Below are 25,812 nucleotides of genomic sequence, written 5' to 3'. Positions count from 1 at the left end.
AAGGCTTTACCCTGGGCCTCTGGATTACCAATTCTTTGACATTACCATGGTGCCATTATCTCCCATAGGACTGACTGCTAGGGTAAGGTCGAGTAAAGTGGGAGGTCTGGAGCATAATCTCAACATGGCTAGATGGGCAAAACGACCTGTTCTTGTGTTGTAAATTCTATCTGACCTTACTCTGAGATTAGGGGGCTGGTTGGCTCCTTGTGTTTTGCGACCTAATGGTGCAGTTGGGCAGAAGGAGATTAATACTCCTCTACTCCAATGATCAGTAGATTAAAGACCAGTGTCAGCCTGGGCTGCCATTGTTTATTTTGTTATATAATATACCAAAGAACATTTACAACACCTCATAAATCCAAGCAGTTTTCATCATACGAAGGCTATTTGCTAAGACAGCACTTTTAAAAACAAACAGCAATACACTGTTGCAGCAGCGAGTGTACCAGACAGAATATGGTACCCATTACACCTAAAATCGCCATTGAGCCTCAGCTCTACCCCTTTACTATACAGGCTGCCAGACAGAATCAAATACTGGACACCAACTCTCCTTTGGGTGATGGATCTGCTTGCCTTATCAGAAAAATGTAAGGGGAATACAGTAACTTGACAGTAAGAATTAGGGAAGTTCTGAACTCAATCAACTTAAACCAGTGATTGGCACATTAAACAGACTATTGATGGTAATTCAGTAAATGTGAAACAATTATTCCTAATTTTCAACAATGGGTAGCAGGGAAACCTACTATTTGATTATATAATCTTATCTGAATAAAAATCACTGCTTTTCCTGTCAAATAATTTACATCACCGCTTATCGATAATTTTGGAACTGACCTTCACGTACCTGTAAATTATTGTGAGACCTTATATTAAACAATTCAGTTCAACCCCGTGTGAAGTTAAACCTCTCCCATGCTCTCGGCCCCAAATTCTTCTCCTCTCCCCATCACAACATGGAGACCACTGGTACCTCATTCACTTGGTGGATCCCCAGCTGTGACCCAGTCAATGAGTGCTGAGGGTTGGCAGAAAGTGTCACATCTGAGTCCAATGCTGCACTCAGCAAGGCGGCAGTGATCAAGAACAGGAGCCCTGGCCCATTTTCTTTTGATCCTCTCTCCTACCTGTTCCTCAGGCCGACATGGCTGTATTGTGGCCAATTGGAGAATCTCAACAGCCAACATAACTATGTCACACACCAGGAATCAAACCTGGTTGGAGTGGTTCAGAAGCAAATCCAGCGCAGCCCAAAACTGTCAAAGAGCTCATTTTGCAGAGTTAAAACTTCTCTTAACATCCATAAGTCAACAATTGTTTACATCTGTGGAATATAACAATCAAACATATCTGTACCGTTAAAGAAGATTAATTTAAAAATAAAAATAGAATTAGCTGTGCTTTACGTCAACTTTTAAAGTTCTGGACTTTCTAACACTCAAGGAATACCCTACAGTACAGATTGAAACATTTGTTAGTAACTGCATAAAGCAATAAGAAACAGGTTCAACAGTAATCCCTCCTTTCTCCACTCATTGTTCAAGCAGAATAGGTACAAAAGCAGTAGTTGGGTTGTTGGGAGGGGAATTAGAAATGTTTACTTTGTTCTCAACGTAAGTTGAATGCTCTAATTACGTGCAGTGTGCAAGCAGACCCAAAGGCCTTGGAGAGGGTAGAGGAGATTTATTAGAATGAGGGACCACAGTTATGCGGCGAGAGTGGAAAAGCTGAGTTTGTTCTCCTTACAGCAGAAATGATGGAGGTGTTAAATAAGCAGATATTGCTTCTTATGGAAAAAGGCTTGGTAACCAGAGGGAACAGATTAGCAGAAGAACCCAGAAACAACATGAGGAGATATTCCATTACACAGCGAGTTATGATGATCTGAAAAGCAGATTCAACGGTAGCTTTCAAAAGGGTGGATAAATACTTGAAAGGGCACATTTTGCAAAGCTATGGGGAAACAGCAGGGCATGGGTTTAAATGGACAGAGCTTTTAAAGAGCAGGCATAGATCCCATAGGATGAATGGCCTCCTTCTGTGCTGTATTATACTATGATTCTATAAGGTGATATGGAAACATACTACAAGCAGCAGCAGAGCATCTAACACTTTGAGCTGACTCTAATGATTCGCTAAGTTTGTGGCTGACCTATCCTGATTTGATTTCCTGCAGTATCCCAACATACCTTAATTTTTTAGTACCCAAAACTCTCTGTCTTGAATATATACACAATTCATAACTGAGCATCGATAATCCTCTGGGATGGAGAATTAAATAGATTGACAAATCCTTTGAGCAAAGAATTTCTTATCCCAGTCCTAAGCCAACCTCTTATCCTGACTGTGACTTGAAGTTCTCAATTCCCCAGCAAACATCCTCTTAGCACTGACCCCGTCAAATTCCTTAAGAATTTCACACATTTCAAGGACATCACTTCTCATTCTTTTAATCTCCAAGATTAGTCTACTCAAACACTAGCCATAGGAAAATCCCCTCATCCCAAGAAACAGTCTCGTTAACCTTCACTAGACTCTCTCTAAGGTAACTATATCCTTTCTTAGGTAAGAAGAATAAAACTAGTGGAAAAATAAAACACAAATAATACCAAGCAATAAACTGAGGAAATAAGAACTGAAACCATTTCACTCAAATTCAGGTCACCATACTTGATATATGACATTAAATTTGAGAAAACTTTACAGAAACAAATGACTTCATGCTTCTCCTTCTACATAAACCAAAGCACAAAACAATTCATTTTATTTTAGCTTTTTTTAAAAAAAAACACACAGGAAATGACATTAAGGTCAGGAAATAGTGCACATTCCACAGTAGAAACTTCCTTGCGATGTTGCAGGAAGTGGTCTGACATCACTTCCAAATAGCTTCATGAAATGGTTTAACTGGCTGGCAGCCACTAACCAGGATGAGACTGTCCCTTAAATGGGCATCTGTAATCAAATGAACTGCCCCATAGTCCTAAATGGAATATAAATTGGTGTGTGTGAATGCTGGATGTGCACAATATTTGCCTTGGTTCTGTTACTCCCTTAAATATAAAGAGTGAATAGTTGGATGATGCTGAGAGGGACAGCTGGAAACTACAGAAGGATAGACCACATGAGATTTGCCACCTTTGAAAAGCGAAGGGGAGAAAACTGGGCAAACACTCCTCCTCCAACTCTTCCACATTTAGGAACATGGAGCCATTCTGTTCTGTATTTAATTCACTACATGTTAACTGGGAAAGATGTCCCATGGGACGCTTGCTGGGAGCCCATGATACACAGGAAATCTTCCCATCTTGTTTTGAACCATGATACTCACAGTATGGGAGAAACCAGAACAGGACACATTGACTGGGATTTTTAACCCATTCACTGTAATGGGCAGAAGTAGAGTGTCGGGCTGTTCTAAAGAAGAAAATGGGCATTGATTGTATTCTCCCATCCCCACTGCATTTAGCTCCAATTAAGAAATTTATTATCAGTCATCTTATACCATCCAAAAATCATATACTAAAATAAAGTCAGATTTCCTTCCAATCAAAGCTCAAAAATATAACCAATATTTCTTTGAAGCAACTGTAAACACTATACTTATTGATCTATTAAACATTGCAAATACTAGAACCTCAGGATTTCATTTAAAATTTTTTTTAAAAAGAATTATCTTCTTTTTCCTTCTACTATTGTCCAATGATGACATTAATTTGGACATAAATCATCTCATGATCCTGTGTCAGAATCGCACTAGGAAAATAAAAACATATTGTTTTTTAAGATAAACGTAATAGCAAACTGACTAATTGAAAAGCCCCCATTCAATCACAGTACAATGCTCTCATTATCATATGTGACAAAATCTAAGGCAACATATTATTAGAAAACAAGACATCGGCAAAGCTACACCTGTGTTACACAAGGAGGAATGGACAGAACAACCCAGGATGGGATGAGGATTGCTTAATCTCTTCACATTGTTTTCCTCTCTGCTCCAGCAGCCTCCAACCCAACCCCAATCCACTGCGTTCTTCACGCTGTGCCATATTGCTGGTAAATGGGTTACCACAGTAATGATGTGTCCTAATGCATCAGGAGGGGAAGGCAGTGTATAAACCAAATATGACTCCTCCCTCCCTCCAGGAAAACATTTTTTGTTAATTTCTTTTCTTTAAAAATGCGAAAACAAAGAAGGAAATGTTCGACTTGTGTTGCTAGGGAGACCGATATCTCCCAAGTGCCCCGCAGTCTTTACACCAAGTTCTTTGTGTTCAAGTGTGTTTTGTAGTGTTTGGTCAGGTGGTCACTCCTCATGAAACGCTTGTGGCACTGTCCACACTGGAAGCGTTTGTCACCTGTAACACATAGTTAGCACAGAACTTTAATTTTTCACAACAGATAAAACATTACCGGTTGCCTCAACACAGACATTAGACACTTGAGCACAGAAATGTAATCTAACATTCCCAGTGTGAGACTAAGAGAGTATCTTCTCAGCCCACAATATTCCTTCCAAGCAAATGTGCCAGAACTGCCATGCCAGAGAAGGCTGCAGAGACACACCAAGTGATGCTTAACACACAGTTTACCCACATGGCGCAAACCATCGTTTTATGAGATGCAAGGCTGTTACAACCTGAGGGAATACTGAATTGTCAAGATGCTGTCTTTCAGATGACAGCCCATTTGTCGTCACAGTTGAAACTAAATACCCACTATTGCAAAGAAGAGCAGGGGCTCTCCCCAGTGCCATGGTAAATGTTTATCATCTAAACCAATGTCACTAAAAAAAAAAGTGACCACACAAAATCAAAAAAGTGATTTAATTCATTCATAAGGGCGTTGTTGGCTAGGCCAGCAGTTATGAGTCAACCACATTACTATGGGTGTGGAGTCACATGTAGGCCAGACCAGATAAGGATGGCAGTTTCCTTCCCTAAAGGATATTAATAAACTAGATGGGTTTTTCCCAACAATCAACAATGGTTTCATGGTCATCATTTGTCTCTCAATTCCAGAATTTTACTGAATTCAAGTTCTACTGTCTGCCATGGCAGGATTTGAAGCTGGGTCCCCAGAACATTAGCTGGGTCTCCGGATTAACAGTTCAGCAACAATACCATTAGGCCAATGCCTCCCCAATAAGTGGTTGGTACACTTCAAAAGCAGTTGTTGGCTGTAAAGTGCTGTAAGATGCCATGAAGTTATGAAACACACTAGAGAAAGTTGTGTTCTTTGCAATCCATGGAATATCCTGTCATTTCTAGGTTTTTTGAAAAGCTGGATTTGAGTACAAAGTTGGGAAATAAACGTTTTACTTGAACCTGCTGTTTTGCAAAATTTAGTAAAACATCAAAATCAATGCATTAACAGGTTTAGAAATCCAAAGGGCTAGTCTGAGTATCTTAGGAGCAATAGATTATGGAGCACAAATTTACCAGAACCATTATGGATGCAACAGCGCTAACGAAGAATGGCTATTTAGTGGATGGGTTTTTAGAAGACACTTTATAAATTTCCATATGTAAAACTCTCACAGAAGGTATTTAGAATGATTAGTTACGCCAAATTGAAAGCTCCTATGATAACACCAGAACTTAGTATAGCTCCTGAGTCGCATGCATTGCATTGAAGATGATTACTGAACATTATGAAGCAAGTTACTCTGTGCAGCACTGACCTGTGTGAGTTCTGGAGTGCCTCTGTAGCTCATCACTGCGAGTGAACCTCTTCCCACAATAGACCCAACTACAGACAAACGGGCGCTCCCCTGTGTGCAAGCGAACATGGGCTCGTAGCAAGGATGTTTTCCGGAATACCTTCTCACAACCTTGAATGTGGCAAACATGCTTCTTCTTCCCTAACTCTCCACTCCTAGATTTAAGGCAAAATAGTTAATTCCAGTTTTAAACACCATGCGGTTTAGCGAGATTAACAACAAATGCAGATTAACAAATCACTCAAGTAAATGAGCCCAGCTTCATCTTCACCAGAAGTGCAAATTTTGCAGAACAAAAAGGAACAGAAATGCTGGAGAAAGAATTTCCACAATTATGTCCAATAAAGTATGATCTGAAAAACCAAGGGACCAAGTAATGTTTACATTATAATAAATCTTCATAAACCACTATATGCACTTAAGATAGGTTCAGAAGAGATTTATTAGAATAGTACCAAAGATGAGGGACTTCAGTTATGTGGACAGATTGGAGGTTATGATGGCACTAGACATATTGTTAGTTTGGCCACAACTATAGTGTGCAGTTTTGATCATCACACTAAAGGAAGGATGTAATTGCATTAGACAGGGGTCAGAAGAGCTTCACCAGGATGTTGCTTGGGTTGCAGCAATTCAGCTGTGAAAAGACGAGACAGGCTGAGAAAGCTGAGAGGGCACCTAATTGAGGTGTACACAGTTCTGAGAGGTATAGACAGGGTAGATACAGAGAAACATTTCCCCTTAGTACGTGGATCAATAACCAGAGGAGTAGGAGGTTTAGAAGGAATTTGGCGACATTTTTCACGCAGAAAGTGGTAGTTATCTGGAATTGCCTGAAAGGTAAGAACCCTTCCATAGGAAGAATGTTGTTAAACTTGAGAGGGTGCAAAAAAAATTTACAAGGATGTTGCAGAGATTGGGGGGTTTAAGTTGTAGAGGGAGGCTGAATAAGCTGGGGCTTTTTTCCCTGGAATGTGGAGGCTGAGGGGTGACATTATGCAGGTTTATAAAATCATGAGGGGCATGGATAGGGTGAATAGCCAAGGTCTTTTCCTAGGGTGGGGAGTTCAAAACTAGAGGGAACAGGTTTAAGATGAGAGGGGAAAGATTTTAAAAAGGTCCTGAGGAGCAACCTTTTCACGCTGAGGGTGGTGCATGTATGGAACTAGCTGCCAGAGGAAGTGGTGGAAGCTGGTACAATTACAACATTTAAAAGGCATCTGGACTGGTATGTGAATAGGAAGGGTTTAGAGGGATATGGGCCAAATGCTGGCAGATGGGGCTAGATCAGATTGAGACGTCAGGTCGGAGCTGATGAGTTGGACCAAAGAGTCTGTTTCTGTGCTGTATAACTCTATAACCCTCAAGTCTTTTAAGTAGTATTCAAGTGAGCAGTTGAAATGCCATAGCATACAAAACCAAGTGCTGAAAATTGGGATTTGAATAGATACATGCTTGATAACCAGTGTGGGCACAATGGGCTGAAGGGCCTTTTTCTGTGCTGTAAAATCTCTATGAATCTAAGTTTAGGTTTTACTTCTCAGAACAGAGGAGACTAAAAGGCAATTTGATGGAAGTGGTCAAAATCACAAACAGCTTAGATGCTGTGAATTAGCAGTTCTATTTCTAGTGGTAGAAGGGTTGGTAACTACAGAACACATACTTGAGCAGATCGGCAAATTAACCAGGGATGACATGAGAAAATATTCTTTTACATCAGTAGATGTGATCTGGATGAAAACTGATCGAAAGGGCGGCACAGTGGCTCAGTGGTTAGCGCTGCAACCTCACAGCGCCAGGGACCCGGGTTCGATTCCACCCTCGAGCGACTGTCTGTGTGGAGTTTGCACATTCTTCCCGTGTCTGCATGGGTTTCCTCCGGGTGCTCTGGTTTCCTCCCACAGTCCAAAGGTGTGCTGGTTAGGGTGGATTGGCCATGCTAAATTGCTCATAGTGTTCAGGGATGTGTAGCTTAGGTGGGTTATGGGGGATGGGTCTGGGTGGGATGCTCCAAGGGTCAGTGTGGACTTGTTGGGCTGAAGGGCCTGTTTCCACACTGTAGGGGTTCTATGATCTATGAAAGCCTTCTCAAAAATAAGGTTAAAAGGGAAACTGGATACACACTTGAAGTGAAGGTGATTTGCCGTGCTCCAGGAAAAGAGCCAGAGTGATGGGAATAACTGACAACTTTTGGACCCCTTCTACATTTTATTATTTATGATTCTGCATATAAACAAATGGAATTGTAGAACGTAAATCCTTAAAAAGTAATTTTAAAAATTCCATTAATAAATAATAGAAATTGCCTCATCAATGTGCTCACTCCATGCTAAGTAACAGTACAAATGTTGAATATGTACAAAAAGGTGAGTTGAATCTAAAAGAGGAAAACAGATTTACATTTCAGGTATATTGCAGATTCAGCCTCAAGCACTTTTTAGTCTTAACTTTTAATAAAACTTGTCACACCAGTCGTCCTCATTCCATTATTTGTTTAAAAATTACATTTACGTTTAGTTTAATCCCCTAGTTACACAATTCTCAGAAGTATTGTAGCACTGTGGAGATTGAGGCATTACAGGGAACTCATTTTTTGCTAGCTCTAATTGAGCAGTAATAGAGAAGCAACTGCTGTAAGCACAGTGCTGTTTCACGATGCAGGTGGGTCACATATCAGTCATGAGCTACTTCCAACTGGAACAGACAACTGGCTCATGGGGTTCTTTTTCAGGTTAGCGAGCCATGACCAGCGAGGTTCCACAGCAATCAGGGGTGGGACCGCTACTGTTTACAATATATATTAAGGACTGAGTTGTAGAGATATACAGCACGGAAGCAGACCCTTTGGTCCAACTCATCCTTGCCGACTAGATATCCTAAATTAATCTAGTCCCATGTGCCAACATTTGGCCCATATCCCTCTAAACTCTTCCTTTTCATATACACATCCAGATGCCTTTTAAATGCTGTAATTGTACCAGCCTCCACCACTTCCTCTGGCACCTCATTCCATACACGCACCACCCTCTGCGTAAAATGTTGCCCCTAAAACTCCTTAGGACTTGGAGGAAGGAAGCGAATGTACTGCAGCCAGATTTGTAGATGACACAAAAATAGATAGAATGGCAGGTTGTAAGAGGGATACAAACAGTTTACATGGAGATATTGACAGGTTAAGTGGGCAACAAGTTGGCAAATGAAGTATAATGTTGGAAAATGCAAAGTTGTTCATTTTGGAAGGGAGAACTAAAGAACAGAGTTATTTCAAAGAGGCTAAGAGTATAAGAGTAGGGACATCTTACTGGGCGCAGGTGAGACCATCTGGAGTACTGTGAGCAATTTTGGTCCCCTTATTTAAAGGAAGGTATCATTTCATTGGAGGCAATTCAAAGAAGGTTCACCAGGATGATCCCTGGTATAGAGGGATTGTCTTAGAAGAAAAGGTTAAAAAGGCTGGGAAAAGAATCACTGGAATTTAGAATAAGAGATCATCTGATTGAAATGTTCAGATTTTTAATAGGCATGACAGGATAAATGCTGAGAGAATGTCTCCCCCCAGGGGACAGTCTAAGACCAGAGGGCACAGTCTCAGTATAAATGGGTGCACTGATTTAAAGCTGAGATATGGAAGAATTTCCACTCTTGAAAGGTTGAAATTCCTTGCCAGAGAGCCGGGGGGAGACGGTTCTTGTGTACATTTAAGGCGGAGATGTATAGATTCTTGATTAATAAAGGAATGAAGGATTACAGGGAAAGGGCAAGAAAGTGAATGTGAGGAATGTCAGATCAGCCATGATCGTATTGAATGGGGAAGCAGGCTTGAGGGACCGAACGGCCTAGTTCTGTTCCTATTTCTTATGGTCTTATCTTTTTACTGAACAGGATGACAAGTGAACAGACAGTTTTGTCTTCATCGTTAATGGGTCAAACGCTGGCACTCCTGACCCAGCAGCACAGCGGAGGCACTTTGCATTACATGGCCTTCAGTGGCTCAACAGCACCCTCACAAAGGGATAAGGGGATGAGGCAACAAACATTGGTCTTGCCACTGATGCTCACATCACATACATGAATAGGAGAAAAGAGAAATCCAAAAGTAGAATTAAAAGATGGAATGAAAGGAAAGCACACCTTTTCTCGCCATCTTTGCAATTTGGACAAGTGCAGGCCATCCTTTTCATCTTCTTGTTTTGTTGCACCTGCTGCTCTGCAATCTCATCAGCTGGTAAGGCTGGTTCCATGTGCAGCTGGCTAAGCTGGCTTGAACTCAGTCCAGTGATAGTGATATTGTTGGCAGAAACTGGGGACATGACCCCTGCCTGCACATTTAACTGTTGCTGTCCTGTCAGGATTAAAACAACATTTTTCATTAACAAAGAAGAGAATTTTACAGCACAACAGGAGATCATTCAGCCCATCTGACCTGTGCTGCTTGTATGAAAGAGCCACATATTCAATTATCCATATTCTATTGCCCATTTCTCTCCTATCCTGATACTTTTCTTATTTCAAATGATTATTCACCTCCCTTATAAAAGTTTTTACTGTTTTTAACACAGTTTTCACTGGGTTATCCATGTTTTAGCAATTGTTTTGTAATAAAGGGGTCAGTCTGCAAAGAACAGGGTCCTGTGTATTCATCTATGTGTCTTCCAACATAGACAGGCACACCAGACAGAGTCCAACTGATTATTCTAATTTAGTTGGCAGTGTAATTCCTCACAAATTCAGGATTATACAGCAAATGTTGTCCAATTACAGAATCATATCTAACGGTAGATATGGTGTTGCAAGTTCTTAAAATGTGAGCTGGTTGGACATGGTCAGTACCTTTCTTGTTGTGAACAGTCAAACTGACATGTTCTTCCACATGATCTTCCAGTCTTTGAGGTGTATGATCTACATACTTGGCATCAGACCAGCACTGAGATTTAGCTCTGTTCTTTGCAGAAAGAAAGAACATGTACGTGGACTGTGCCTGTTTGAATTCAACAAAGCAGGTGACAGCCATTCCCTGGTGCATTTTGCAGGGCAATGCCGTGACCAATCAGAGTCAACCTGCCTGGTTTAAAATGTAAACAAAGGCTGGCAGGTAACAATCAAACAGCATTATAGGTGCCTCTACTAATCAAAGCCACTTGCCGGTCAGTCAGCGCCTGTCTCATGTGGTATACCTCTGTCTTGCAATGAGACTATTAATAAATTCCCAAATGAAAACCATGACCACGCTTCAAAATTACTTCACTAGCTGTAAAATAATTTGCAATTGCCTGCAACTGTGACAAGTGTTATATAAATGCAAGGTTTACTTTTGCTTGTCACTCTTCCAAATGACAGCCTCTTATCCCTGGTATTATCTTAATGAAGCTCTTCTTCACTCAAACGGTGGCCTTGACATCCTTCTTAAAACAAAGACCATACCATGGGAGTCTCAGAGGTTTTCTCATTGGATTGGTATTGAATTCTAGAATCTTCAATTTCTATCACCCTGTAGCACAATAGATACTGGCCCAGCTGCAGTCCCAACATCACTTGAACAAATAATTCCAGATCTTGACAATGTTTCAGGACAAAACATTTCTTCTTCACTTCCCTCTATATTTTCTGCCAATGACATAATGTCCATACATCAGTTATTAAACTATTCACCTAAAATATCTGGGGACAGTGGGGAAAGTGATTAGGATCGGGGGGCAGTGGGACAGGATATATCTAGGGATGGTGATGGTGGTGTCTGTGACATTGTCTATAATGTATGATTTTGTGAGTATGACTACATTAGGTCTATGAAACAGCTCTCCCAATTTGGCACTTGCCCCCAGATGTCAGCAAAGAGGACTTTGCTGGGTTGCTGTTTCTGCCATTGTCTTTCCAGTGCCAGGTTGATGCCAGGTCATCCGTCTAGTTTCCTTTCTTTGAGACTTTGTAGTGACTGATACAACTGAATGGCTTTCTAGACCATTTCAGAGGGCAATTGAGAGTCAACCACATTGCTCTGGATCCGGAGTCGCACGTAGGCCAGACCAGGTGAGGATGGCAGATTTCCTTCTTTGAAGGACATTAGCAAACCAGACAGGTTTTTCCCATGATCGACAATGGTTTCATGATCATCAGTAGATTCTTAATTCTAGAAATCTGCTGTGGTGCGTTCAAACCCAGATCCCCAGAACATTCGTTAAGGTTCTGGATTAATAGTCTAGCAATAATACCACCAGGCCATTGATTTCCAGATGTCCTGGGGATGTATTTGCAAGTGCAGTCGGAGAGGGTTTAAAATAAAATACGAGCAGGATGGGAATCTATACAGTGAGATGAATAACAGGAAAATAAGGACTAAAATAAAAGATTGAATGGGAAATAAGAAAGGTGATAGGCAGAGAATTCAAGGGATAGAATTGAGCACAGTCACATTGAATGTGACTAAGAATGCTAAAAAGACAAGCCTTAAGGTCTTGTACCTTAATGCGTGGAGCACTTGCAAATGGATTAATTAGTCGCGCAAATAGATGTAAATGTGTATGACATAATGGGGATTACAGAGATATGGATGCAGTGTGACCAAGAATGGGAACTGAATATGTCGGGGTTTTCAGTTTTTTGAAAGGGCAGACAAAAGGAAAATGAGATGGGGTAGCACCGTTAATTAAGAAGAAATTAATGTGATTGTCAGCAAGGGTATTAGCTCTGGTGAAGTAGAATCTGTATGAGATCAGCTTAGAAACACCAAGGGGCTAAAAACGATAGTAGGGGTTGTATAAAGACCCTTAAACTGTTGTATTAATTTTGGGGAAGGCTTTAAAAATGATGTTAGAGATGCATGTAATAAAGATATAGCTATAATTACAAGTGACTTCAATCTGCACGTAGATTGGGCAAGCCAAATCAGTGGTAATATAGTACAGGATAAATTCATGGAGTATATATGGGATGGTTTTATGGATCAACACATTGAGTAATCAACTAGAGAAAAGACCATCCTTGACTGGATTTTTTTAACGAGGAATGAATAATTGACAATCTAATTGTACACAGGCCCTTAGGGAAGAGAGAATACGATAGGATAGAATTCTTCATCACGATGGAGAGTTACGTAGTGGTTTCTGTGACTAGGGTTCTGAATTTAAATAAAATAAATTACAATGATCTGCGGATAAACTGGGGATCGTTATTTGAGGGATGAAGGTAGATAGGCAATGAACTGTTACTCATTCCAGTCTGACACAAAGATGAGATGGGAAATATGGTCAGACCATGGCTAGCAAGGGAGCCTGGGGACAGCATTAAATCCAAGGAAGACGCCTACAGATTGTCCAAAAAGAACAAAAGACCTGAGGGTTGGGACCGGTTTAGATTCCAGTAAAGAGACACAAAGAGATTGACTAAGGGGGGAAAACAGAGTTTGAGAGTGAGTTTGCAGAAACATATAAACTAATAGTAAAACGCTCTATAGGTAAGTGGGGAGAAAAAGATTAGTAAAGATGAAAATAGATCCCCTACAGTAAGAAACAGGGGAATTTATAATGGGGAACATTGAGATGGCAGACCAATTAAATACATATTTTAGTTCTGTCTTCACAGAGGAAGACTTAAATAACAATCCCAAAATATGGGGAAACACAAAGTCTAATGGGAAGGAGGAAATGAAAGAAATTAGTATTAGGTCAGGAAATGGTATTGGGGAAACTAACAGCAGATAAATCCCTGGGGCCTGATAACCTTTATCCCAGAGTACTTAAGGAAGTGGCCCTAGAAATAGCAGATGCACTAGTAGTTTTCTTCCAAAATTCTATAGACTCTGGAACAGTTCATGTGAGTTGGGGAGTAGCAAATGTAAACCCACTATTTCAGAAGGGAGGCAGAGAGAAAACAGCAAATTACAGACCAGTTACAGCTTGGCATCAGTAATGGGAAAAGCGATGAAGTCCATTATAAAAAATATAATAGCAGAGCACTTGGAAGACAGTGACAAGATCGGACAGAGTCAGCATGAATTTACAAAGGGGAGGTCGAGCTTGACAAATCTGTCAGAATTTTTTGTGGATGTAGCTGGTAGAGTGGTAAGAGGGAGCCAGTGGATGTGGTCTACTTGGATTTTCAGAGGGCTTTTGATAAGGCCCAATACAAGAAATCAGTGCTCAAAATTAAAATGCATGGGATTGAAGGTCATGGACTGAAACGGATCGAGGACTGGTTTGCAAACAAGTAACAAAGTGTAGGAATATTTTTCCAAGTGGCAGGCAATGACTAGTGGGGTACTGTAGGGATCAGTGCTTGGATCTCAGCTGTTTACGGTATATATTAATGATTTAGATTTAGAGAAGACTATGTGTCATCTTCAAGAACAAAAAAACAAAACAGAAGTACTGCACAGGAACGGCCCTTTGGCCCTCCAAGTCTCTGCAGATCATCATGCCCTAACTAAACCACCCTAAAGAAAATACCTTCTGCCCTTATTCAGTCGTATCCCTTTATTCCCTCCCTATTCATGTAACCATCTAGATGCTTCTTAAATGTCACCAACGTACCTGCTTCCACCACCTCCTCTGGCAGTGTGTTCCAGGCTCCTACCATTCTCTGCGTGAAAAGCTTCTCTCGCATATCTCCCTTAAACTTTCCCCCTCTCACCTTGAACCCGTGCCCCTTTGTAATTGAAACTTCAACCCTGGGAAAAAGCCTCTCACTATCCACCCTATCTGTGCCTCTCAGAATTTTGTAGACCTCTATCAAGTCTCCTCTCAGCTGCCATCTTTCCAGTGGAAACAATCATAGTCTTTTTAACCTTTCCTCATAGCCAATGTCCTCGAGACTGGGCAACATCCTGGTGAATCTTCTCTGCACTCTCTCCAAACCTTCACGTCCTTCTGGTAATGTGGTGATCAAAACTGCACACAATACTCCAAATGCTGCCTAACAAGGGTTTTATATAGCTGCAACATGGTTTGCAAACTGTTGTACTCCATGTCCTGGCTGACGAAGGCGAGCATGCCGTATGCCTTCTTAATCACCTTGGCTACCTGTGTTGTCACTGTTAGGGAACTGTGGACTTGCACGCCCAGATCCATCTGTATGTTAATGTTCCTAACAGTTCTGCCATTTACAGTATAATTCACACCTTAATTTGACCCTCCAAAGTGCATCACCACACATTTGCCTAGATTAAACTCCATCTGCCATTTCTGAGCCTAAATTGCCAAACCATATTCTGTTGTATCCTTTCATAATCGTTGGCATTATCAGCAACTCCACCAATCTTCATGTCATCTGTAAACTTACTAATCAGGCCACCCGCATTTTCCCCCAGATCATTTATATATACTACAAACAACAGAAGACCTAAGACTGATCCCTGTGGAACACCACTAGTCTCCATTCTAAAAACATCCTTCCACCGCTACCCTTTGTCTTCTATGACCAAGCCAGTTTCGTATCCATCTAGCGAGCCACCCCGAATCCCTTGTGATTTTAGTTTTTGTATCAATCTGCTATGTGGGGCTTTATCAAATGTCTTACTAAAGTCCATATAAATTACATCCACAGCTCTTCCTTCATAAATTATCTTCAAAAAAAAAATCACTCAGGTTGGTGAGACATGACCTTCTCCGTACAAAACCGTGCTGCCTGTCATTTAACTAGTCAATTTTCTTCCAAATATGCATTTATCCTGTCCCTCAGTATGTCCTCCAAGAGCTTCCCCACCACAGATGTTAGGCTCACTGGCCTATAATTTCCTGGATTATCCCTGCTTGCTTTCTTAAACAAGGAAACAACATTGGCTAATCTCCAGTCCTCTGGAACCTCGCCTGTGACAAAGCTTGTGGGAGGGTGAGCTATGAGGAGGAGGCAGAGATGATTCAGTTATTTAGACAAGTTAAGTAAGTGGGCAAATACATGGTAGGTGCAGAATACTGTGGAGAGATGTGAAGTTACTCACCTTGGTAACAAAAAGAGGCAGGTAGATTACTATCTGAATGGTGATAAATCGCAGAGGCACAGTGCTGCAATGAGACCTGAGTGTCCTCATGCACCTGTTGTTGAAATTAAGCAATAGGCAAATGGTATGTCGGCCTTTATAGCAAGAGGATTTGAGTATAAAAGCAAGGATGTCTTGCTGTAACGATACCAGTCATTGCAATATTGTGTGCCGTTTTGGTCTCCTTACTGGATTGGTTAGGACTACATTCACGAGAGTTCAGAAGAATGAGGGAGAGAATCTCATAGAAACCTATAAAATTCTAACAGGATTAGACAGGGTAGATGCAGAAGGATGTTCTCGATGACTGGGGAGTCCAGAACCAGGGATCACAGTCTAAGGATAAGGGGTTGGCCTTTCAGGACAGAGCTGAGGAGAAATTTCTTCACCCAGAGAGTGGTGAGCCTGTGGAATTCTCTGCCACAGGAAACTGTCAAGGCCAAAACATTGAAGATTTTCAAGAAAGATATACATATATGTTCTTAGGACTGAAGGGATAGAGAAAGTGGAATCAGGGTATTGAGTTGGATGATTAGCTATGATCATATTGAACAGCACAGCAAACTCAAAGGGCAAATGGCCTACTCCTATTTTCTACATTTCTCTCCCAGTGTTGTAGCTGTACTGGAACAGCTTAGCTAGGGGCAAAACAAGTTCTGGAGCACATGACCTCAGTACATTTGCCAGAATAACGTCAGACTCATTGCCTGTGCAGTATCCAATGCCATAGCCATTCCTTGAAATCATGTGGTGTACTGAATCGGCTGAAGACTAGCATCTATGATGCTGGTGACCTCAGGAGGAGGCCGAGATGGTTCAACCAGAAAACACTTCTGGCTGAAAATTGTTGCAATTGCTTCAGCACTGATGTGCTGGGCTCTCCCATCATCGAGGATGAGGATATTTGTGGAGCCTCCTCCTCCTCCAGTGAGGTGTTTAATTGTCCACCACTATTCACAACTGAAGGTAATAGCACTGCAGGGCTTAGATCTGATCCATTTGCTGTGGGATTGCTTAGATCTGTCTGTCATTGGATGCTAATGATGTTCAGCACACACGTAGTCCTGTATTGCACCCTCACCGGGTCAACACTCTTTTTTAGGTATGCCAGACATGCCCTCCTGCATTCTTCAGTGAATCAGGATTCATCTCTGTTTTGATGGCAACGGTAGAGTGGGGTTATGCCAGGCCAAAAAGGTTGCAAATTGTTGAATACAATTCTGCTGCAGCTGATAGACCATGTTTGCCCAGTCTTGAGCTGCTGAATCAGTTCAAAATCTGTGCTATTTAGCAGGGTGGTAGTACCACACAATATGATAAAGTATATCCTCATTATGAAGACAGGGCTTCATCTTCACAAGGAAGGCGCAGTGGTTACTCCTACTGGCACTGTCATAGACTTGACCAGCATAGGTCAACAGCTAAGACACTCTTGGTTATGGACATTGAAGACCCACACCCAGAGTACATTCTGTGCTTTGCCACTGTCAGTGCTTCCTCTAAGAGATATTCAATATGGAGGAGAATAATTCATCAAGCAAGGTGGGAGGCAGTTGGTGACAATCAGCAGATTTCTTGCCCATGTTGCCATGAGACATCATGGAGTCTACAGTCAATGTTGAGGACTCCCAGGGCAGCTTCTTCCCAACTGTATACCACTGTGCTGCTACCTCTGCTGGATCTGCTCTGCCAGTGGGACAGGATATACCAAGGTGGTGTCTCAAAAATTGTTTGTAATGTATGAATCTGTGAGTATCAATATGTCAGGCTGTTGCTTAACTAATCTATGAGACAGCTCTCCCAATTTTGGCACTTGCCCCAGATGTTGGGAAGGACTTTGCAGGGTCGATGGGGCTGAAATTACCTGTGTCATTTCCGGTGCTTACATCAATATCCTGTGATCCATCCAGTTTTATTATTTTGGGATATTTTAAGACTCACTACAACCGAGTGGTGTGCTAGGCCATTTCAGAGGTCAGTTAAAACTCAACCACATTGTTGTGGGTCTGGAGTCACCTGTATGATGTAACCAGGTAAGGATGACAAATGTTCTTCCCTAAAGGATAGTAGTTGGTTCACCATTAGATTTTTAATTCTAGATATTTTTATGAAATTCAAATTCCATCAAGTGCCATGGTGGGATTCAAAGCAAGGTTCCCAGACCATTACCTGGGTCTCGGGATTACTAGTCCAGCAACTTATACCACGATGTTATCACCTCCTTATAAACAAGTAGTTTTCAAGGAGAATCCTAAAGGAAGAATGAAGTGAAAGGGTTTAGGAATGGATTTTCAGAGTTTAGGGCCCAGGCATTGAAGGCATGTCCAACAAATATGCAGTGATTATATGTGAAGGTGATCGCGAACCCGGAATTATAGAAGTGAAGAGATCTCAGAGGTGGATAGACCTGAAGGGGATTACAGAGACAGAGAAAGATCAGGACATTTGTGGGATTTCAAAAAGATGATAATTTGAAAAATCAAAAAGCATCAAAGAGATTTTACAGCACAGAAATAGGCCTTTTTGCCCTCTGTGCCCGTGCCAGTTATCAAGCATCTAGCTATTTGAATCACATTGTCCCAATCAACCGGCACCACCTGCTCGTGCTTCTGCTGCATCCCCTGTACTTGCTACAGGACACTGGCCCAGGGCTCTGCACAAACAGTATTCATCTTTGCAGAAAGTTGGTCATGAACCCAGGCCTCCTGGCTCAGAGGTATGGACACTAACACTGTACAACAAGAACCCTCAAGTCCAGGTTTATTAATTGAATTTAACTTCCACCTGCTACAGTGGAATTTGCACTGATATCTCCACAGCATCAGCCTGGGCCTCTGGATTATGAATCCGCTGACATCACCATGACGCCATCTGCCTTGATTAAGGAACAGATTCAAAGAGCTGAATGGTCTCTTACTGTTTCCTTCCATTACTTCAATGGTTCCAATAAATTCCTTCCACTTACACAAAGTCCAAGAATCAAGCACAGCAAAGATGGCCATTCGACCACCATGCCTGTGCCAGATCGTTTAAAAAAATCCAATTAGCACCACACACTTCTGCTATTTCCCTGCAGCCCAGCAAATTGTTGACATTCAAACATTCATCCAATTCCCATTAGAAAGTTAATATTGAATCTGTTTCCACCCGCTTTAGTCAGTGCATTCCTCTTCATAACAACTCCCTGTGTTAAACTTGGTGGATTGACATTTGTGTAAATTGCCTCTCACCTGCAGCATTGGTGACAGTGACTGGTACTCCCGGCACCTGCAAGCCGTTGATGCTAATGGTCTGAATTGCCTGGCCAGTGGCAAACTGCGCAGTGTTCAGGTTAATGGCACTCCCTGCCGGTGCAATTCTTGGCAAGGCAGTCCCCTTCCGGATCAAAGAGCCCGCAGAGGATCTCTTCCCACCTGCGGCTGGGGCAATCCGGGGAAAGCTACCAGAGGGACTGGAGCCTTGCTGAAGTGCCGTGGAATTCTTCACCTGCACAGCCTGCCAGTTAACCTGTCCCGAAGAGGAGACAGGTTGACTCCTGATGATAACTGGCGGGGAGCTGTGCTCACTGGTCTGAATCTGCAGGTTCTGTGGGGATTTCTGGGGGACAGTGGGAAGGTTGTGGCCACTCATGGAGGCTGCCTGCACAACACGGATAGCCTGCTGAGGGATGGTCTGGACTGCCTGCTCCTGCTTCTGCTGTACCACCTGTACTTGCTGCAGAACGTTGGAGCCAGGACTCTGCACCAAGAGTACATTGGTGCCTGGCTGGATGACGTTTCCCGATGAAGCCTCCACGAGCGTGACTGTTTCCGCCACCGCTGCAGGATTTGTTGATTTCCTCCTCGACCTTTTGCTGAGCTTCGCCGAGCCACCTCCTCCACACGCAGCATCACCGGCCAACTGTATGGCTGTTCCATCACCAGCGCCAACCAAATTACTAATTGGCACAGACAGTGCAACGTTTCCACCACTTGCCAGCTTGATGATGTTGCCCTGGCCTTGTACAGTCGTGCCGCCAACCTTCTGCACTTGGGCAGGGAGAGATAAAGCAGGTTTCACGTGCATCGCCTGAGGAGAGACCTTCTGTGTATTGGCTGCCAGTGCAGTGGTCACAAAAGCCTGGTTGGTGCCTGGAATGAGCTGGATCTGACCCGTCATGTTTTGCTGAACATTGGCGATCTGAAGGGACTGCCCACCCAGGGTCTGGACCTGGGGGATTAACTGATACTGAACGTTCTGCCGTGAGCCTTTGTTGACCGTCGCTTGGCTCTGAATGGCCAGCACTAACTGTCCAGAGATGGAGGGGCTAACGGCTGGACCGGTGACCTGTGACCCCTGGATTTGAAAGACTTTTCCATTGGCTCCAACAAAGCTGAAATTGCCGCCATTTTGCCCATTAGGTGCTGGAGCTGGCTTCAACAGCGGCAGCTTCTTCGTGACCATCTGTACTGCCACTGGAGAGGGTGTGGAGCTGGATTCCACAGCCGGGGGTCCAATCTTGCTGCATGTTGCTGCCAGGAGGGCCAGAGGAGACGGCTGTGAATCCTGAAACAAGAGCCAGAGATAGGAAAAAGGGAAAGAAACATAAAATATTAGGAAATGTTGTATTTCAGTAATGCCCTTCAAATCCTCAGGAGCGCCCAACCACTCTACACCATGTGTGGCTACTTTTGTGATATAGGAAACCTTGCAGCTGACTCGTGCACAGAAAGCTCCCACAAACAGTAATGCAATAATCTGTTCTACTGATGTTGATTGAGGTATAAATATTATTTAGGACAATGAAGAGAACTCTCCTCTTTGTCTTTGAATTATCCTATGCAATCTTTTATGCACTGCATTGGGGGAAGATAGATCCAAAGCCCACACAGCCAGGATATGGGGAGAAACATAAAAAAGTGAGGTGAACAAAATGAATTTGGATGCAATTAGAGCAGTTAGCCCCAACACAGGTCAGGAAATTTGAAAATATCAGGTGGCTAAGTATGTCAGGGGAGGTACCCACATGGCATACCTACTACCAGCACTGCACTCATCCCGCAGCAAGTGGGCAGAGGCAACAGGCAAGAACAAAAGTGGTCCCAAAAGTTACAGACTCCTGGAGCTGCCAAGTTGTTTGATGGCAGGTGCTCCAAAACAGTAACATCTTCCCTTACCTCAATCATTGTTGATGCTGCTGGTTGGAGATATTCACAGGGACTAATGGTGGTGGTGGCAGCCATATTGTCCTGCTGGTCTGAAAATGAAAGCAGGGTGTTATTTATAAAGAGGACGTGGAAAGGAAACCTTTTCATGAGACCTCAGGGTCTCGCATCAACCAGCATGTCTCACTCTTGGATTTTAGTTCACTCTTCCTTCAATGCTCCCTGGCCCTGCCAAACTTTACTTCTCTTCTGAAGACTGAAATATAGGGTTTGATTTCAGCAGATCCTAACTGCTCTTAGACATCTCTCACCTGCCTGATCCTTGATTGATTTATTGTCATGTGTACCGAAGTACAGTGAAAAGCTTTGTTTATAAGCAATATAGACAGATCATAGTTAGCAAGGATGTACACATCAAAGGTTATAAAAGACTTAGAGGCATACAGATTACATTGAAAAGAACATTATTAATAATTTTTACAGATTTAGAATTTAAATTTAAAAGTGCAGAACGGTAATATGAAATGTTAGAGTTAGAGCTGCCGTAGGGATCTCACAAGAAGTCGCACGGTGTCACGGCCACCTTGAAACAAAATCAATTCCAGAATCTTTCTATGCCAACCATCTTCCTTTGTGCCAGGTATGACTCCAACCAGCAAAGAGATTTCCTCCTAATTCCTACTGACTTCAAAGGAAAATACTATGGATGCTGGAAATCTGAAATAAGAATTAAAAAATGCTGGAAAATCTCTGCAAGTCAGGCACCTGATGAGGAGTCATTGACATGAAATGTTAACTGTTTCTCTCCAGCCTGACCTGCTGAGTTTTTCTAAACTTATTTTTTGTCTTTATCCCACTGACTTCAGTTCTATTAGTGCTCCTCAATGCCACACTTGGCCGAATGCCATTTTGATGTCAAGGGCCGTTACTCTCGCCTCACCTCCTCAGTTCAGCTCTTCACCCCTTATTTGGACCACGGCAGTAATGAGGTCAGGAGCTGAGCAGCCCTGGTGAAACCCGAACTGGGTATCAGTGAGCTAGTTATTGTTGAGCAAGTGATGTTTGATAGCACTGTCAATGACAACTTACATCACTTTACGGATGATGGTGAAAAGACTGATTGAGCCATGTGACCTGGTTGGATTTGTCCCACTTTTGTTGGACAGGATATACCCAGGCAATTTTCCACATTGCTGTGCAGATGCCAGTGTGGTGGGTGTACTGGAACAATTTGGCTAAGGGTTGGCTAGTTCTGGAGCATAACTTTCTGTGCTACTGCCAACATATTAATGGGGCCATAGCACTTCAGCTGATTCTTGATATCACAAACAACTGAGTCGGCTGAAGGCTGGCACCCGTGATGCTGGGGAACTCAGGAAGCTGAAAGGATCATCCACTCGGCACTTCTGGCTGATGTAGTTGCAAAACACGGAACTGTAATAGTACAGAAGGCCATTTGGCCTGTTAGAACATAGAACATTACAGCGCAGTACAGGCCCTTCGGCCCTCGATGTTGCGCTGACCTGTGAAACCAATCTGAAGCCCATCTAACCTACACTATTCCATTATCATCCATACGTTTATCCAATGACCATTTAAATGCCCTTAAAGTTGGCAAGTCTACTACTTTTGCAGGCAGGGCATTCCACGCCCTTACTACTCTGTTGTATCTGTGTCAGCTCTGCAAATGACCAATTCACCCTGTTCCATTCTTTTGCATTCTTCTTGTAACCCCTGCACATTCTTCCTTTTCAAATAACTCTCCAATTTCTTTTTGAATACTTGGCTTGAACCTGCCTTTATCACACACTTGGAAGTGTATTCAAAATGTTAAGCATCGTAATGTGAAAAAGATTTTACACGTTGCTTTTGCACCTTTTGTCAATTTCTTTAAATCCGTGCCCCCTCATTAACAGTCCTTCTACAAGTGGGAAAAAGATATTTCTCTCTAGCTGTTCTTCAGCCATGTCTTTTGCGCTGGACTCACCCATTCATGAGGATGGGGATATTTGTGGAGCCTCGTCTTTCTGTTAGTTAATTGTCCAACAACATACAGAAATGCAGGGCTGCAGAGCTTAGATCCGTTCTTAGGAAGGGTCACAGGACCCGAAACGTTAACTCTGTTTTCTCCTTCACAGATGCTGCCAGACCTGCTGAGCTTTTCCAGCAACTTTGGTTTTGTTCCTGATTTACAGCATCCGCAGTTCTTTTGGTTTTTATTTAGATCTGATCTGTTTGTTGTTGGATCACTTAGCCTGTCTACTGCATGCTGCTTCCATTGACACCATTTTTAGGTACACCCAGTATAGAATTTTTCACACAGCAGGATACCATATATTACACCCAGAGCTGAATACAGTATCTTACACCCAACAGGATATTGTATATTACTTCTTGAGTCAAAACCAGCATATTCCATGCTGTAAAACAGCATATAATGGCTCCATCTAATCCATGTCAGCACTTAAACTCCAGCCTTCAAACCCTCTTTATCCCAAACAAAACATATTTCCTTCAATTTCACTCGCCCTAATGTGGTTCTGTACCTTGCCCTTCATCTAGACTATTTGCTTCAACCACTCCTGGTAGTTATTCGTTGCCAATTCTCAGCAGTCACTGAGTAAATACTTTTCTTCTGCATTTCCTATTGGATTTATTGGTGACTATCCTACATTGATGGCATCCAGTTTTGTTCTTTTCCACAACACTGCAGTTCTGTGCACTGTGATCTCATAGGACTGTACACCAGAATCTAATTTTTATAGTATGTGCACAGCAATTGGTGCTGGAAGATCAAAGCGATGTGTGACATCGGATGGTAGTTTAGGAGTCACTGACAATGCCAACCTGTAATTTTTAAGAGACCCCATGTATGCCACACAGTTAACCCCTGTCATGCCTCTGAGCACGAAAAACATTGCTTCTGGTAGCACGTGCTTGACAAGTCATGACCAACAGCGGTCGAGATGGAGGGGCAATGGTCAAGCATTGCTACAGAACCCTATCTGGAGGCACATGAATCCCCAACCTCCAAACCCACCACCCTCCCTCCAATGACAATCCGGTGAGACAGAGGGAGTGGAGAGGGCAACAACCTGTGGATTTTATTGCCAACCGTTGCTCGCCCATTGATGGGCATCTTGACATTGCCAGTGCAAAACTGCAAAAGCAGCAGGGAAACGAAAAACGAAACATTTTCCATTTTTCTAATCTTTTTTCAAAAAAAAGAAAAAATGTAAAAATGTTATCAACACTTTGCAATGCAACATATGCAAGAATTTGCAATGCAGATCCAGCATGAAAATATTCCCCATCAGGATGCATGCGATTAATGATATTTTGCAAATCTCCCTCTCCTCCCACCCCCTGCGCAAAGTGCGCCTTTAAGTGTCGGAGGGAAAAAAAACGCAGCAGCAGCGGCGGCGGCGGCGGTGGCGGTCGGAGCGAGCGGCTCGGCCCCGGCCCCATCCCCCACCCATTGGGCCCCCGGGCCCGGTCGCCGCCTGTCAACCCGCTTCGCCTGGATATCCTTCACCAGCCGCGGACCTCGGTCGCCACAAAAATACCCGATTTAGAACCCGACTATTTATTTTAATTTTTTTTTTTAAAAAAGCGAACCTACCGCTCATGATGTTTTATTCACTTTAAGAGGGTCAAAGTGGAGCGCGCCGCCGCTGTCCAATCGGCTCCTCCGTCCCGCCCACTCAGTCCCAGACTGACGCTGAACCCGACCAATCAAACGCCGTATTAGGCACGTTCGCTCCTGACGCCAAGACGCAGGAGGGCGGGGTTTTCACGGTTCCGCGCTCTGATTGGTCGGCACCCAGTCTTGATCGACAGGTGGGCGTGGGCGGAACCCATACAAACAGTGATTGGAATTGGACAACATCCTGACAGACGGTGGCGTGGACCACTAGACATCAAGGATGCCTAGGGGGCGTCTCCTATATCCGGGGGTTGATTGGTCAGATGTCATGGGGGCGGGGCATTGGTGGAATGATTGATAGGGGGATCTGGGGATAGCTTGCGCAGCTGCAAATGAACCAGAGGTGGCTAGCAGCCATTGTTCACCCTGGGGAAGGGAATTTTTTTAAACAGTCTGCAAAACAGGCACCGCCCTGCTCTCAATGCCAAACCATCCAATTGAAATGTACTTTTTAACTTTACATGTTTCCAACATTTGCAAGTCCAATCACAGTTTGAAACAGGCAGGATGCAATGCTGAAAAAGCAATGTACTAGGAACAAGCTGATTGCATTATTACTTTAAAAAGTTTGCAAGCTTTCACATAAAATAAAAAGTTGTCGCTTTTCTGCAGGCATTAACCAGTGTCACTCTTGAAATAACTCCACAGAAGCTGGTATCCCGTCACCAAGTCACCCTTTATTTACATGTGCGCAGTCCTTGACATTGATCCAGTTCCCTCACAGCCAAAGTGAACAGAACCCCTGACAGAGATAGCAAGAACTGCAGATGCTAGAGTCAGGGACAACTCAGTGCGGAGCTGGAGGAACACAGCAGGCCAGGCAGCATCAGAGGAGCGGGAAAGATCCCAAACGTCAACTTTCCAGAACCTCTGACACTTCTGTTTATTTCTGTCAACAAGGGCTCCCAGATTAACAATCACAGTCAGGGAACTATGATGCTGCTTGGCCTGCTGTGTTCATCCAGCTCTGCACCTTGTTGTCTCATATTCTACAAAGTCCACCTGGCTGACTTTGTTACAATCACTATTACCAATTGTGTAAAGTAAAATGTATTCAGGAACACAGATGTGCAAATGTGAGTCAACACAGTGCGGAGCTGGAGTAACACAGCAGGTCAGGCAGCATCAGAGGAGCAGGACAGTCAACATTTTGGGTCAGGACCCTTCAGAAATGGGGGAGGGGGAAGGCAGCTCAGAAAATAATAGAGGAGGGGTGGGACTGGGGAAGGTAGGTGGGATGGCAATAAATGAATGCAGGTAG

At 43.0% G+C, this 25,812-nt stretch overlaps 1 protein-coding gene across 2 annotated transcripts; it reads right to left on the bottom strand.

Annotated features, from left to right (window-relative positions):
• Nucleotides 1–292: 292 nt before the first annotated feature.
• On the bottom strand, nucleotides 293–24,554 carry sp2 (sp2 transcription factor). Of its 2 annotated transcripts, none has more exons than XM_020520766.2 (6): nucleotides 24,468–24,554; nucleotides 20,858–20,937; nucleotides 18,932–20,246; nucleotides 9,863–10,073; nucleotides 5,693–5,886; nucleotides 293–4,367 (listed from the first exon to the last, which is right to left on the bottom strand). In XM_020520766.2, exons 1-6 carry the CDS (start codon nucleotides 24,472–24,474, stop codon nucleotides 4,264–4,266), a joined length of 1,911 nt encoding a protein of 636 aa, XP_020376355.1. In that variant the 5' UTR covers nucleotides 24,475–24,554; the 3' UTR covers nucleotides 293–4,263. The 2 variants fall into 2 exon arrangements, with proteins under 2 accessions (XP_020376355.1, XP_048470527.1); XM_048614570.1 differs by lacking the exon at nucleotides 24,468–24,554 and adding an exon at nucleotides 23,941–23,989.
• Nucleotides 24,555–25,812: the final 1,258 nt, after the last annotated feature.

This window comes from Rhincodon typus, chromosome 30 (assembly GCF_021869965.1).
Source record: "Rhincodon typus isolate 14 chromosome 30, sRhiTyp1.1, whole genome shotgun sequence".
Taxonomy (NCBI): Eukaryota; Metazoa; Chordata; class Chondrichthyes; order Orectolobiformes; family Rhincodontidae; genus Rhincodon; species Rhincodon typus.
Note: the sequence above shows the minus strand (reverse complement) of the source record. Positions and strands in the feature narration are given on the sequence as shown.